This window comes from Strix uralensis, chromosome 2 (assembly GCF_047716275.1).
Source record: "Strix uralensis isolate ZFMK-TIS-50842 chromosome 2, bStrUra1, whole genome shotgun sequence".
Taxonomy (NCBI): Eukaryota; Metazoa; Chordata; class Aves; order Strigiformes; family Strigidae; genus Strix; species Strix uralensis.
In genome coordinates this window covers 15,843,616-15,857,647 of record NC_133973.1, presented here as the reverse complement: position 1 = coordinate 15,857,647, position 14,032 = coordinate 15,843,616, and the positions used below count along the sequence as shown (strand labels likewise).

At 40.5% G+C, this 14,032-nt stretch overlaps 1 protein-coding gene across 4 annotated transcripts in view; it reads right to left on the bottom strand.

Moving 5' to 3' along the window:
- Positions 1-10,982: 10,982 nt before the first annotated feature.
- Positions 10,983-14,032, bottom strand: part of EPHA3 (EPH receptor A3) — a 232,021-nt gene continuing 228,971 nt past the window's right edge. For all 4 annotated transcript variants that reach the window (XM_074856889.1, XM_074856897.1, XM_074856902.1 and 1 more), the window contains exon 17: positions 10,983-13,561. In XM_074856889.1, the coding sequence (XP_074712990.1) occupies positions 13,456-13,561 (106 nt within the window). In that variant the 3' untranslated portion in view covers positions 10,983-13,455. The remainder of the gene's footprint in view (positions 13,562-14,032) is intronic.

The following is a 14,032-nucleotide window of genomic DNA, read 5'->3' as shown; positions in this document are numbered from 1 at the left end:
TATAAATCTACTCATTTTTGTCAATTTCCCAGCACCCACAGTGCAGGGCATAGATGTTCACATGGGTATGAATGAAGATTAAACACAGCATATGGTGTTGGATAGATCTAAGACAGCTTGTGTTCTCTGTATATTCCTGTCCCACCACCTTGCAGATGCACGGTTTTCACAGGTAATGCCCCTGAGAAAACACCTTCTCATTAGAAAATGCTGATTTGTGGAAATTCCAATGTTCTGTGAAAATTCTAAAAATATTTATCCCCAAAGCAACATGATAAGCAGCTAATAAGTTCACAGATGTCCCCACCTCAGTTTCTCTGCTATGAGGACTGCCTCAGAGCAGAAATCCAGGGATTTGAGGGAGCACAGGAAGTCATATAAACTCCAGCTACACATCTGGCTTGAGCTTGAGCTCCTGGAAATTTCCAGTTTCTTGGCAGGTGGGCACGGATATCCGCACTCTCCTCCTCTGGGCATCTGTGAGTCCTGAGCAGTGGCAGGCATCCCAACAGGGATTTTTAATACTTCACCAGGGCTGGAAATTCCAGTTTTTCTGGCCTCATCAAGGTTTTATGCTCCACGGACCAGAAATCCCCCAAGGCCTTTAAAATAAGGATTGTCCAAAAAATCCTCCAAAGGTAATGTTGTGGAATCCACAGTCAGATGTGCTCTTTTCTTTAAAAAAACAACAAAAAAAAGATAGAGGCTGGCCTTTTGCCTCCTTTGAGGGTGCTGTCCTGCCCTTTAGCTTTAGCAGCATCCTTGCTGGGGTGGATGCACCCTCCAGTTGCGTGTCCTGCCATGCACTGGGCACCACTTGGCTCTACCCAACAGACAACTTCTGTCCTCTGCCCTTGGCCACGAGACACGTGGCCTCCTTCCAATGTAATAACCACTTCAACTTATCTGGATTGCAAGTGTCAGGCTTTGGAGATACCACCACACCTAATTATCACATTTTGAACTGCTGTTTTAACAGAAACTATGTAAAATGGTGATTAATGATCATATACTAAGAAAATTAATATGTATCTAAGGTGTGAGTGATGTATATTGATGGTATTGAACACATCAGATTTTCTCTGCTCATAACTGCCATGGAGAGTATCACATACTTTGTAAGGCTGTATCCACTAAAGAGGTCCTGTTTCTAACTGTGGGTTAAAAAAACCCCCAAACACATAGTGTATGTTTAACTCCCTGGGTTGCTGTTGTGATGTCTAAATATCATTAAAGTCTACTCTGAGGTCTCAGATGCAGGCAGAGGCATTTGTTTTAAAACAGGACAACAAGACTGACTCAAACACTTTCTGTTTTTTTTGTTTGTTTGTTTGTTTTTTTAACTAAACTTTTTATTTTCATGCAAATGTCAGAAGTTCACAGAAATAGGTAGTATCTCCAGTGTAGGCTGGAGGAATTAGTCCTACAAACAGATGTGGATTAAGCCAGGCTAGGGGATGAACTAAATTCCAGGGGAAGGCAGCAAGGTACGGAGCTCAACATTACAGCACTATAATGACATTATAACAGGTATTGTAACTACCTGGTTCTGAAGCTTTTAGCCCAGTGAAGGTCTGAGAGTAGATACAGACTGACTACTCTTCCAGAGATAGGCCACTGATTACCTCCATTGCTCTGCCAAGGAGTAAACACCAAAATATACAGTTTTATACAATTTATATAATTCTATTTAACATCATGCTCCCAATAACATCAAACAGGGACTTCCCACAGGAAACTGAGTCATGCTAATATGCCCTTTGCATAGGACTTCAGTTGAAAATACACTAAAAAAGCAAACGCCTAGAAAAGCTGGTGGAGCAGTAGCCTCTGGGAGCCCATCATTGTGCTCCCAGTCCCAGACCCTCCGGCAGTCCTCGAGTTTCCCACATGGGAGAGGATGGTCAGTCCCTGCTCTGGCCCATATGTCCTCACCCCCACATGGCTCCCACAGCCAGGCTGCTGAGGGGGGCTCAGTGTGAGCCTGGCTTCTCCTGTGGTGGTACTGGGGGCCTCGATGGTTTGCGTTTTCTGCCCTGGTTCTTCAGCTGGCTCATACCACATGCACCATCACAACAATACTAATAACTAGTAAAACTAGTCCTGTCCAAAGACAGGTTTCAGAGTGAGATGTGCCAGCGCCTACATTTCACCTATCATGAGATTTAGGATTTGAAAATTGCTGGTAGCAAAGAACCCATTATTGCCTCTTTTTAAAAATGTTGTCCCTTTTCCTGCCACCACTGTGAATCATTGTCTTATAACAAAAATAATTGATATTACAACTACATGGAGCCAGTGATCTGAAGCTTTAATTGCTATCATCATCTCCCTTAATTCAAGAAGAAGAAAGGTTACAGTGAGTGGAGAGGGGAAAAGATCTTTTCTCAAGCCACAAGACTCTTCCTTCAAGGTTTTGGTCATCATTGATACAGACTGTAGTGACACAGGTCCTCATAAGGCTACATTTAATGATCTTTAACAGGATTTAAACTTAAAGTCAGCAAAAAAAATGCACTCAGAAAAACAGCATAAAAACAGTGTTTTGCCAGTACCTGAAGAAATGTGTGTGAAATTATTAGAGCTGCAAAAACATTTATTTCCACTTACAGAGCAAAAACTGCAAAAACTTGCCAACAAAAATCAAGTTGTTTGACTGATTTTAGTTTTTATTGTCATCCAGGCTTGCTACAGTCATAGTCTCACTGTTAAAATGTACTGCAATTTCATTTATTAAACATTTTAAAAAATCATACAAGCAGATGCCATACTCTTAAATTTCTTGAAGCTACAATTGACTTGTAATAAAATCCCCCAGTGCATTACAAAACAGGGCTGTCAAGTCATAACAGCTCTATTACAGCTTCTGCTTCAGTCTCCGCTAGTCTTTGTACAGACTGCCAAAATTTTCACCTACCCAAGGGAAGTTATATTCAACAACAGAGAAGAGGAAATTGTGCTCAGATGAGTTGTTCTCTCGCTGAACAGATTGCACAGGTTGTTCTCTCGTTACTAAAATGGTGAGGGTGGAGGGCTGAGGAAAAGTGAGAGAAAAGCTACAGACTGATGAGCAGCAGGAGAGCAATGTGCAATTTTAATTTTCCCCCTCTTTGCGACTCTCATAGTATGTTAACAGTTTGTAACAATACCAAGGCAAGGCCAAGCAGCATGGTGGCAGAGGGACCATACTGGGTGGGAATCAGCCCTCATTCAGGTTATCAGCAATATTAATGTCCACCTGAGACACTTCCAGCAAGTCTTGTCACCTGCCAGTGCCTGGCATACCAGGGAAACAGGAATGATGATATTTGTTTTAGTCCAAAGACTTTTGAAGAGGAGGGCTGGGAAGATCTGTGTGACTATGGGTGAATCATGCAGTCTGAAGCGGAAAAGACCAAGAGGTTTTCTGCCTCAGGCCATGCCTCAGCTACACCAAATGATTTCTGTGAAATCCCAGACTATCGCTTTCTTAAAAGACTTCAGTGACAAAGGTTTTATAACTGGTTTTCTGCTGGTTTAGAAGCATAGCTAGTGTCCAAGTGAAAACTTCTGAATTATTTAACAGCTACACCCATCATTGTGCTTGTTTTTCTATTTGCTGTGATTTAATCATTGCCACCCTCTGTATAAGGCATGTTAAGACGTTTGAACAGAAGGAAGAAAATTTCCAGTTGTTAAGTTACAAAGTAGGCCTGAGATCTTCCAAAATGCAATGACAAAAACAATGAGAACCAAAGCTACTGAGGTGTTTAACAAAGTCCGTGCCGGCTGTCCTCTGTTGGCCGAGGCACAACAACCGATATACATAGATAATGAAATTTCAGGAGATTCAAATGATGAGCATCTTTCTTATTAAAGTATTCTAACACCATTCACTACTTTGCTTTGCCAAAACTGACTGTGGCCCAGGAAGGACTGGGGAGTTGTTGCGCCATGTGCTGGTAACCCACAGGGAAGCCTGACACGTTGGTCCCAAGTTTGCAGCCTGAAAAAAGCTCTCTCCCTTGCTGCCATCCTCTGCAGGTGCTGCTTTGGACCCTTCTGCAGCTGGGAAGCAGGCCTGGCAATCCCAGCCCCAACAGTGAAATCATGGCCTTCAGACAGACCCCCAGGGGCCATGGCACCTCAGTGCCCAACGCCATGGATGCGGTGGCTGGGACTCACCACCAGCTAGCAGGACACCTCGCCTTTGGCAGAGCTAACAGCCTGATACCCATCCATGTGTCTGACCCAGGAAGATCAAAACAAAGAAAAAACACTCCAACTTTAACAGATTTTTTTTTTCCTTTTTTTGGCCTCATTTTTTTTTTTTTTTCCTTCTTTTCTTACCTCTGAGGGTTGGATAAAGTGTGCATAGTCTAAAAAGAAATATATGTGCATATTAGTCTAAGCTTATAATGGTAGCAATAAGTCTCAGGGGTGTTTCTCCAAGTCGCAGTTGGACTTTTACAATATGCAGAACCCACTTTTAGGACATCTCATTCTACTTTCTCACAAATGCAAAGTGCTAGGCAATTATTGCAAGGTTGGAAATGCCGCAACCTTTAAATGACACAAGAGTCGATATATTTTTCTTCCCAGAATCTTACACTCCTACACTCTGCTAAGAGATTTATAATGCAGTGTTCCCATTCCACATGCAAGACCCTGCATAGCATCTCTGGAGAGAGTGGTAACGTCAGCCCTGTGTCCATACTCAGCTAAGGCTAAATGAAGGAAACAGGAATGCTTCCCTCGAGTCCACTACTTCTGCCTCTGATTTTACTGAGCTTGGTATTTCAGGTATACTCAGAGACCCTTTTTTTCTTACCCTCCCATTGGAAAATTAATCAGTTCTTCACAAACTGTAGGTGAAATTTCTGACAACTCTCCTGAGCTTTTTCAGATTCTTTTGTACTGGAAGATATAGTCTTTCTCTGCATAGCAGTGGCAATCTGGTCTGCTTGCAGCATAAGGACCAGGAAATTTATAAAGCTGTGTTACAAGTTGCAGTGGTTGGCTAGTGCCAGCAACAGAAGTTTACTTTGATTTGATCTCTCTGTTTCATTTTATATTTGTTTGAAGGAATCTAATTATTTCTTTGGCTTAGTTATAATTCTTTATATAGTCCATGATGGGGAGGTGTTCACATACACGTTTTTGGTGTCTTTGATATGCTTGGTTTTTCAAAAAAAAATTATGGAACTTTATATGAGGGGGATAGCTTACATATGAGGAAGAGGTGAAAAGGGGCAGAAAAATAATTCCTCTGTGGGCCAGCTCCTCCTGTACCCAAAAACCCACATGCATAATGACAGAATGAAAGTTGGGAACAGAAAGAAAGAAAAATGAATCAAGTAATGACAGAAGATCAAAAGAAAAAAAAAAAAACAACCGACCCTCCCCCCCCCCCCCCCCCCCCCCAAGAAAACATCTATATCTAAACCTCAGAAAGAGATTTTATTTGTTAATATTGTTTCCCATTTCCATTTGACTTCCTTGGCAGGTAGCCCAGCGCTCCATCAGTTAGAGGAAAGGAAGTTACAGTATCACATTGTTGTAGGGATTGAATTTTATTGCTTTGCTATTACAATTAGGCAAGTATTAACTCAGTTAATGAGGCATAACTTTTTTATAAAAAAGTATATACAACAGGGAATTGTGGATTAGTCCTCCACTAAAGCCCCCCAAAAACCTTTATGAGAGTGAATGAAAGAGATTAAAAATAGTAAAATAATAAAAGGTGATGCAACTTTAAAGGGGCACACTAAAAGCAGGGAATCATTACCGTTGATTAGCTGACAACCAGCCTGAGGGGAAGCTGCATGTTTTAGCAGTGACAAAACTTGCTAGCAAACATCCAGCTAGCGGTGCAAAAAGCCACCCAGATACCGCAGAAAAGATGGGGAAAACACCCAGAAACCCTCCATTACCAGGCTGTGTGTGGGATACCTATTCACTGTCCAAATTATGAGCTAGAGAGGCACTACCCCTCTCAGCAACCTGGACTTTTGGTGGAGTTTGTTGGGGGTTTTCTGTGTGTGGGTTTGTTTTTTTTTTTTTTTTAATTTCATTTTGCTTTTGTTTTAAGCATCATCTGGTTTTATTAAAATGATATCATTCTGTAGCTAAAATTATTCTATCACTCTAAATCCTAGGCGGGAGGAAACATCTACACTGAATGTGATTCATGGAGAAAAAATCACAAGCAAATGTAAATGTCTGGTGGGACTCCACATAGCTAAATTCATATGGCAAGAGATCAGAAATGTAAAGCGCAGCAAGGCAAGCAACTAACAATGCAACTATTGAAATACTGCTTTGACTCTAAGGTATCACTTCAGTCATCTCCCATCCTGATTTTTGGGTTCTCCTGTAGGTTGGGCTATAAGCCACAGTAGATGGGGGCCCCCTCTCGCCAGCACGGGGAGGAGGGGGTCAGGATGATGCTTTGTGAGCATGGCAGGGGATGGCGGGTACCAAGGAAAGCCTGCGGGAGGAAGGGGTGATGCGACACACAAAACTTTTGTGGTTTGAACCTAATTTTGGGGCCTGTTGAACTGCATGAGGGAAGATGGGAGCTCTGAGAGTAATGAAAGTGAAAAGAGTGAACCACCCTGTGAAAATAAATCACTTCAAGCTGTAAACTATACCCAAGGACTTGTTTCTGTTGGTGGGAAGGTGGGGAACGACAGGAAAATTAGCCTCAGAGAGGCTTATTTGAATCCCTGGTCAGACTATGGCACAAAGCTACCAGACCTCCATTCTCTTTTTCATTCAGACAAATCGTTTTTAGCATATATATGTTTTTTCTGGCTTCATTTCAGCTCAGTGCCTTAAAATTAAATGTTATACTCTGCGCTCATGTGAACGCAGTGAGACTAAATGCTCAGTTTTCATCCTTGCAGGCCTTGTGCCAGGAGGAGAAATCAAGCTCCGTGGGGAGGGCTGGGCTGGGGCGTGCGCAGCATTTTGGGGCGAGGACCACAGCCCTCCTAAGGCGGGTGTTGCTTTGGCTGAGGCGTTGAAGGGGCAGTGCCTTCACAGCACGCACAGCTGCTCAGCAACGTGGAGGCAATTTGTACTTTGCCAGTTGAGAAGCAGCCTCAGTGTATAGCTACAGCACAGTTTCTTGTGGGAAGGATATGTGATATTTATTAGAGTAGCAACCCACAGGCTACCCACCTTTCATACACAGGACAATGATATCTATGGGTGCCTGAGATCTCATGTCTGATGCTTTATGCCCAGACGTGCTTTACTGTTGCTGAAACTGAAATTTCTGCTACCCTAATTCCCTTAAGAATATAAAGCTCTGGTTATTTCACACTCTCTTGCAAACATACACCTTTGAGAGGGTTGGAAACTAAACTCAGTATTAATTACAAATCCATAGTGGGTAAACTCAAGTGACTGACTTTACTGAAGAGATTTAAAAAGTGAGCTTTCTAATAATATTAGGATAAACTGGATGGAAGAGGAGTGGAGATAAAGGATATTTTCCCCCTCATGCAGACAGCAGCAGAGTGAATTAAAAGATTTGTAATGATCCCAGACCGTGGACCTCAACTACCTTTGTAGGATGCTTGACCTTATCATCCAACTTCAAAATCATAGAGTAGTGATGAACCTCAGTTGTTCATTCTAATTGAAAACAAATAATTAAATTTGCTAACCAAACAGATGTTACTCCATGCTTCTTTAATGGTGAATCTTAGTAGTTGCTTGCTTGCAAAAGTTCAAGGCATAAGCTGAAAACCTGGGCAGCAGTAAAAACATTTGCCCATATTCATTTTATTTGTATTTTACCATTAGGAATCCTAGGAGTAAGAAGAAGTGATCAATGCGTTTGGGTTTGCAAAGTCTGTGAGATTTACTATAGTAACTTAAGGGACTAGTCCAAGAGTAACCACTGGGTATTCTCTTGGAGAAATCACCAGAGTCCAGGCAACTGGAGAAGAGCAAAGATCATCCCCAACTTTAAAAAGGAGAGAAAAGCAGAGCCAGGCAATTACAGACTAGGTACGCTAACCCTAAATACCCAGAATGAGACATTATATATATCACACAGTACATTTCTAAGCAGCTGGAGGATTACAAGGTCTTAAGAAACCAACTAAGATTTGTCAAGAATAAACAAATCACGTCAAACACATCTAATTTATTTCTGTGACAGGATAATCTAAAAAGTAGTAGATGTGATTTATCTTGTCTCTAGTAAGACTTCTGGTGCTGTCCCACATGACATTCTTATGAGCTAACTGGGGAAATATGGGCTATTATGAAATCATTGTAATGTGAAAGCAGAGTGAGCTGAAAAACCTTGCATACTGAGTACTTTTCATTTGTCAGAGGTTCTCTGGCCATCTGAAAAGCATAACAAAGAAGCCAAGAGAAGTCTGTCCTTCGTGTTTCGTGCTGTTCACCATTTGCATTAGTAACCTGGATCATGAGCATGTGCATGTTTACACATGTGGATGAATCAAGGCTGGGAGAAGTATTTCTAGGAGAAATATTTTTAAATTAGGAAAATAAAATTCATTAAGAAATACACAAAAAATTGGACTGAGGACTGAAAAAGGAACTGAGTGCACATATAACAATGGGGAATTACTGACCAGGCAGTGATAGTTTGGAAAGGATCTGAGGAATTATAGTGGTTGAGAAAATGAAGCGAAGTCAATAGTATGGATATTTGTCTGAATTAACAGGAGTGGCAGATGTGAGACAGCAGAAGTAATTGTCTGATTTCACTTGACACTGCTTAGGCTTTTACTGGTATAGATATCTAGGTCTGGGCATCATCCTTAACAAGGAATGCAAAGTGGAAAAGTGTCACTTTGAAAAAGTAATGTTACTAAAAAAAAAAAAGCATATCTGACTTTGTGGAACCGATTATCAGCAATTTATCCCTCCAGATTTGAGCTGAAACATGGTGGTGGGCTGCAAGGCATGTGCCTGTTCTGCTGCTCTTCGTGTGAATGCATCCTACTGCCATTCCAGAACTGACTGTGAGCATTAAGTATGTTCTATGATGAATGCAACAGTTATAAAAGCATTAATATCCACTGTGCCCTTGGGGATATAAAGCAAATACAATGTACCAGTAAGGCTAAAGGGATAGATGCAAGTCAGTGTAACACAACTGCTGAAGCGAAACCTATTTGCAAGGTAGTTTGCATACTGCATGGATTAGACCAACAGAGCTGCTTTCCTGTTGTGCAAGTATAGCACTGAAACCCACCCATTAGAAGTTAAAATGACACCATATGTACCCACTGCAGCACAGCATGAGGCATACTGGTGTTACGAAGAAAAAGTGGATTTCAGTGCAGCTGTTGTCATTTAAAGTTAAGTTCAATTCTGGGTATCTCCTTTCAATGATTCCCCTTTCTATTGAAGGTACCAAGACAAAATGCCAAAAAAAAAAAAGTATGCTACATCCATGTCCATAAAGTTTATCAACTTGCAGACTCCAGGACAGGTATATCATTCATTATTTTGCACCAGTAAGCACAGTAATATACAAAAGCATGCAAAATCATTTATGGTACAGAAAGATCCTGTAACTTCACTCCTCAAGTAACTGGTGAACATTCAAATCACTCCTACTTTTCTAGGAAGAGAATTCCTGAGATGCAAAGTTGAGTTGTATGTTGGCATTTTCAAAGACACTCTACTTCAGTGAAGCATACAGAAACAACTTGGTAGGGACATAACAAAACAGGAGCAAAATATTTTCTAATACAGATACTCAGAGGCAAGAAATGATCATGGGGTTAAATTACAGTAAGCGGTGGGCTTTTTTTATTTTGTTGAAAAGTACATCTTTTACTGGATTCAACATAGTAATAAGATGAAAAGAGGTCCACTGGCAAGGGAGGAAAAAAAGCAAAAGTTTGGAAATACTTGACACAACTAAAATAAAAGACAGCTTTTTCAATATCCCATAGGCAGGCTGTAGTAGACGATGTTTTCCCGTATTCATGGAGAAAGGAAAGTCTTTGACTGATGGAAGTCAGTTTAGCACAAATTCTGGTCTGTCTAGTTAAAACCTGCACTACTTGTTTCTTTTAATAGATAATATAGGTAATATCTAGCTTTCACTCCAAACCCATGCTTTAACACTCAGAATTTATCCATATTTAATAACAATTTTATCGCACTTCTCTAATCAAATAAATTTACTTTGTCCTCCAAGCAATCACCTCAGTATTCCAGTATGTAAAAAATACTTTCATTATGTTTATTATAAAAATATAAATGTTTCCACTACAAATCATTTTACATTAGTAAGAGGCCATCTACAATTGCACAATATATAATCTAAATGAGTAAGTAATGCTTTGAAATACAAGTTAAAGTAAATACATATTGCCAATCAAATCACATCTATACATTGCTTATTGAATGCTAAGTAACAGCACAAAACTAGATATGTTAACAGAAATAAATAAAATGGAAACTATATTTAAAGATACAAAACCAATAATACGGCATGTCATTTTATGAGTAATTGCATTTTGCTTGGTGTCAATAACTGATGCAAGTCCTGTACAGGAAGATGGCCACACGAATTCTAGTATCTCTACTCCACAATGAAGAATTGTACACTGCTATGTATACATATGTACATGGGGACAGGGAGTATAGGATGCTTGCAACAGAGGCCACTTACAGTACAAATCAACTTTTGACAGGGAGAGAAAACTAAATGTATTTTAAAACTCTCTACTTCTAATAGTAAAGAAAAGCAAAATTGAGTTTCTTTTTTCCCAAGCATCAGTGAGATTTAATCTTTTATGCTGAGCATGCTCAAACAGTGGGCAAGGAACATGACATGATACTAAGAGAAAATTGAGGAGGGTTGGTGCAAAGTTTTCAGTCGTCATCTAAAACTCTAACAACTGGTCCTGTGTTTTCAGAAGCATTTCACAGATGTCTTCCCCCCACCCCAGCCCCCTCGCCCCTACTCTCCAGCGGCAGAATGAAGCTGAAGAGAAATGTCATGAGGAATATGTTATAAAAAGCTGTCCCCCACACAGACAATGTCGGCAAATGGATTTTGGTGACTCAAATTCACTAACAATGTCTGATTTAGAGCAATCTCAAACTGAAGGAGAGATTCTGAATGAACTAAGCAATGGAAAAATACAGCTTTTCTATTCAGCATGCTGCATTTCACAATAGATTGTGGCAGACAAGGAGAACTGTTCTTTACATCTTAAGTGCTTTATTTTAATTTTCTTCCATTTTTCATTTTTCCATTCAACTTACTTTAAAACCCATTCATTTTTCTTTCAGAAAATATTACTGATTATTATCATCTGAGTGTTTTTTAAATCCAGTCCTTTACAGCATGCTTACTGCCAGCACTCATTAGACAGTCTCTAATTCTGCTTCTATTTAACAACGTGTGATAAACGTTGTGTCTCTACATTTTATAAGTCCTGGACCCACGAAGAACAATTTAAAAGCTGATTCAGCCACACAAATCCTAGAAACTGACTCTTCCCTTACTTATGTGCCCTATGCTACAAGGGAGCTTCAAAAACCAAACCAACACAAGAAAGAAAACACAACTAGTTACTGGCTTTTGCCCGCACAGTGAAAGGTGGAGTGCCATATAGCCATCTGCCTCCCACACAGTCTTGGACTTTTAGGGATTCACTGTTATTCATCAGAATCAGGTTTAGATTCCAGCAAGGCCAGTTGGGAATCAGAGTGGTTGCCACTAGTGCCCAAAGCTTGACACCTGCATCCCTGATGTCACATCTAGAGCGTTAAGGAGCTCGCCTGTAAGCAGCACAAGAAGTGCCTCACAGTTCAATTTAAAACACTCATTTTCAGAGCAAAGAGATGTGTCTGCTCAGAACCGGGACTGACATGCTCCAGAGCAACAGCTCAGAGTTCGCTATTGAGAAGATGCTGAAGATGGCGAACGGCTCTCAAATCTCACCTTCCAGGCTCATTTTTCCACTGGGAAATGTGAATATTCTCCTCAAGATAGGCTCCTTTCTGCTTTCTTTCAAGGAACAGGTGCCTAAGGAACCTCTGCCAAAACCTCAAGTCCCTTACAGGATGGCAGTGCCTGGACAGAGGACTTCCAGCTCAGACTTAGGTAAAATTACATACCAAAGTCCCATTTCACAGCTTAAGTCATCCTTATAAACAATCTACTTATCCTTGGCTGCAAGGCACCACCTCAGGGTGACTACCAGTGGCTGCCCGCAGGGCAGTACACCTCGCCGTTCCCAGCGTCGGGAACAGAGCCTGCCAGATGGAAGCCAGGAATGGACCACTTCTCAGCGAACTCAAAACCCATCATCAGTTAGTGCAGGATGCAACCCTGACTTTTTTCTATGCTAAGCAAATATCCCACCTGAGCACCTCCTGAGAACAGGGGTCCTTATTTTGACAGGAAAACAGGCCTTTGGGAAGGAAATGAGATACATGTGCTTCACCGGGGCAGATACCGATGTAGAGATCGGCACGCACACAACTCTGCAAAAACTCAAGCCTGGGTTAAAATGCCACTCACGGCAAATGGAAGGAATCTCAACAAGTCCAAATGCTTTGCCTAGTGTCAGAGCTGGAAAAAAGACCATCTTTCTTTCCTTCTGTATTTCATATATGATGTTATGAGTATAAAATCATCTAGTAATTAACCCTCAGACACTTTCTCAGGTTGAACCAATGAAGTTTTGATAACATTTGGCACTTGGCAATAATACAGCCAGGTTAAGGTATTTAAGCATAAATATAAACAATAGTGGAAAAACCAAAAGAAATAAATAAGTCTTTTAAAAATTAAGACTTGTTTCTATTTAAATGAACACAATTAGGGAAGCTAACATAAAGGTGAAAATCTTTTGTCAACTAACTCAGTCACTACAAACTTTATTTCTGTCTTCCTTTCTGAAGTTGAAAGAGCATGTTACAATGACATTATAGTAAATATGGCCAGACAGGTTGTGAGGTATAGTCCTCTGTTTTCCTTGCTTTTAAAGAAATAAAATACCTGTTACAGATCTCTTCTGTATAAAAATACTGCAAGTCTTTCTTTCTTCTTGTTTGCTGTATAGATCAAATACACGGCTTTTACGTCCTTTTTTTTTTTTTTTTTGTGTTATTCAGTCACTTAATATTCAAATGGCTCTAGGTTTTAATATCACTGTTTTTTACTTGGAAGGATTTTTTACATATGTTTTTCTTTTGAAATTTACTATCTGCATTAACAGTCAGTCAAGAGCACCCACCCTTTAGGATTAACAGATAGAAAACAAGTTCGCTCCTATTTTTAAGGCATTTATACTCAACATTTGAGTGTCTTAGTGGGTTTGAAATTTCAACCATTATGTTTCCAAAGCTGTTTCAAAGAATTCCTTTAAATTCTGCCATTTATCAGCCATCACTTTTGCCCTGTGATGCAAATTTTCTCTTTTTTTCTCTCCTGAGCAACATCATTTTGGTACCTTACACAGGAACAGGGCTGTTCTTTGTATGAGTTTCTAGAGCTTTGATACTGCTAACAATCTTCTTTTGAGGCCCCACAACTGTAACGCCGACTTTCTTCATGTCACTGGAAAAAAGAGAAGATGCATTGGGTGAGTGAGCATACCATCTCTGTGTTTCCTAGCATTGATGTGAGCAAACAGTAATCAACTGGCTCATCTTATATTGCTGCATTGGAGGAGCCTCCAGATATGGTGATATTGCTGAAACACAAGCCCTGGTACGAAAAATACTGAGAACCATTGTATGAAAGGAGCAGGAGGCTGCAAAAAAAGAGTAAAAACTCATTTAGCCTTGTTGTGTTTGCTTACCTGCAAGAAAAGACAATGAAACAGTGTTCTCCAGCAATACCTGCACTGGGATTTAGAGGCAAGGGGTTCACTTCTGGGCCAGCTGCAATCTTGAGCCTCTCTAACATCTCCATCCCCTTATTAGCCTGATCGCTTTTCCTGAGCAGTGCTGACATCTTGCTATTAGGTGCTGAGTCCTCTGAATGGTCGTCTTAACTCTGGTCTCAGCATTGAGATTAACAGCAACA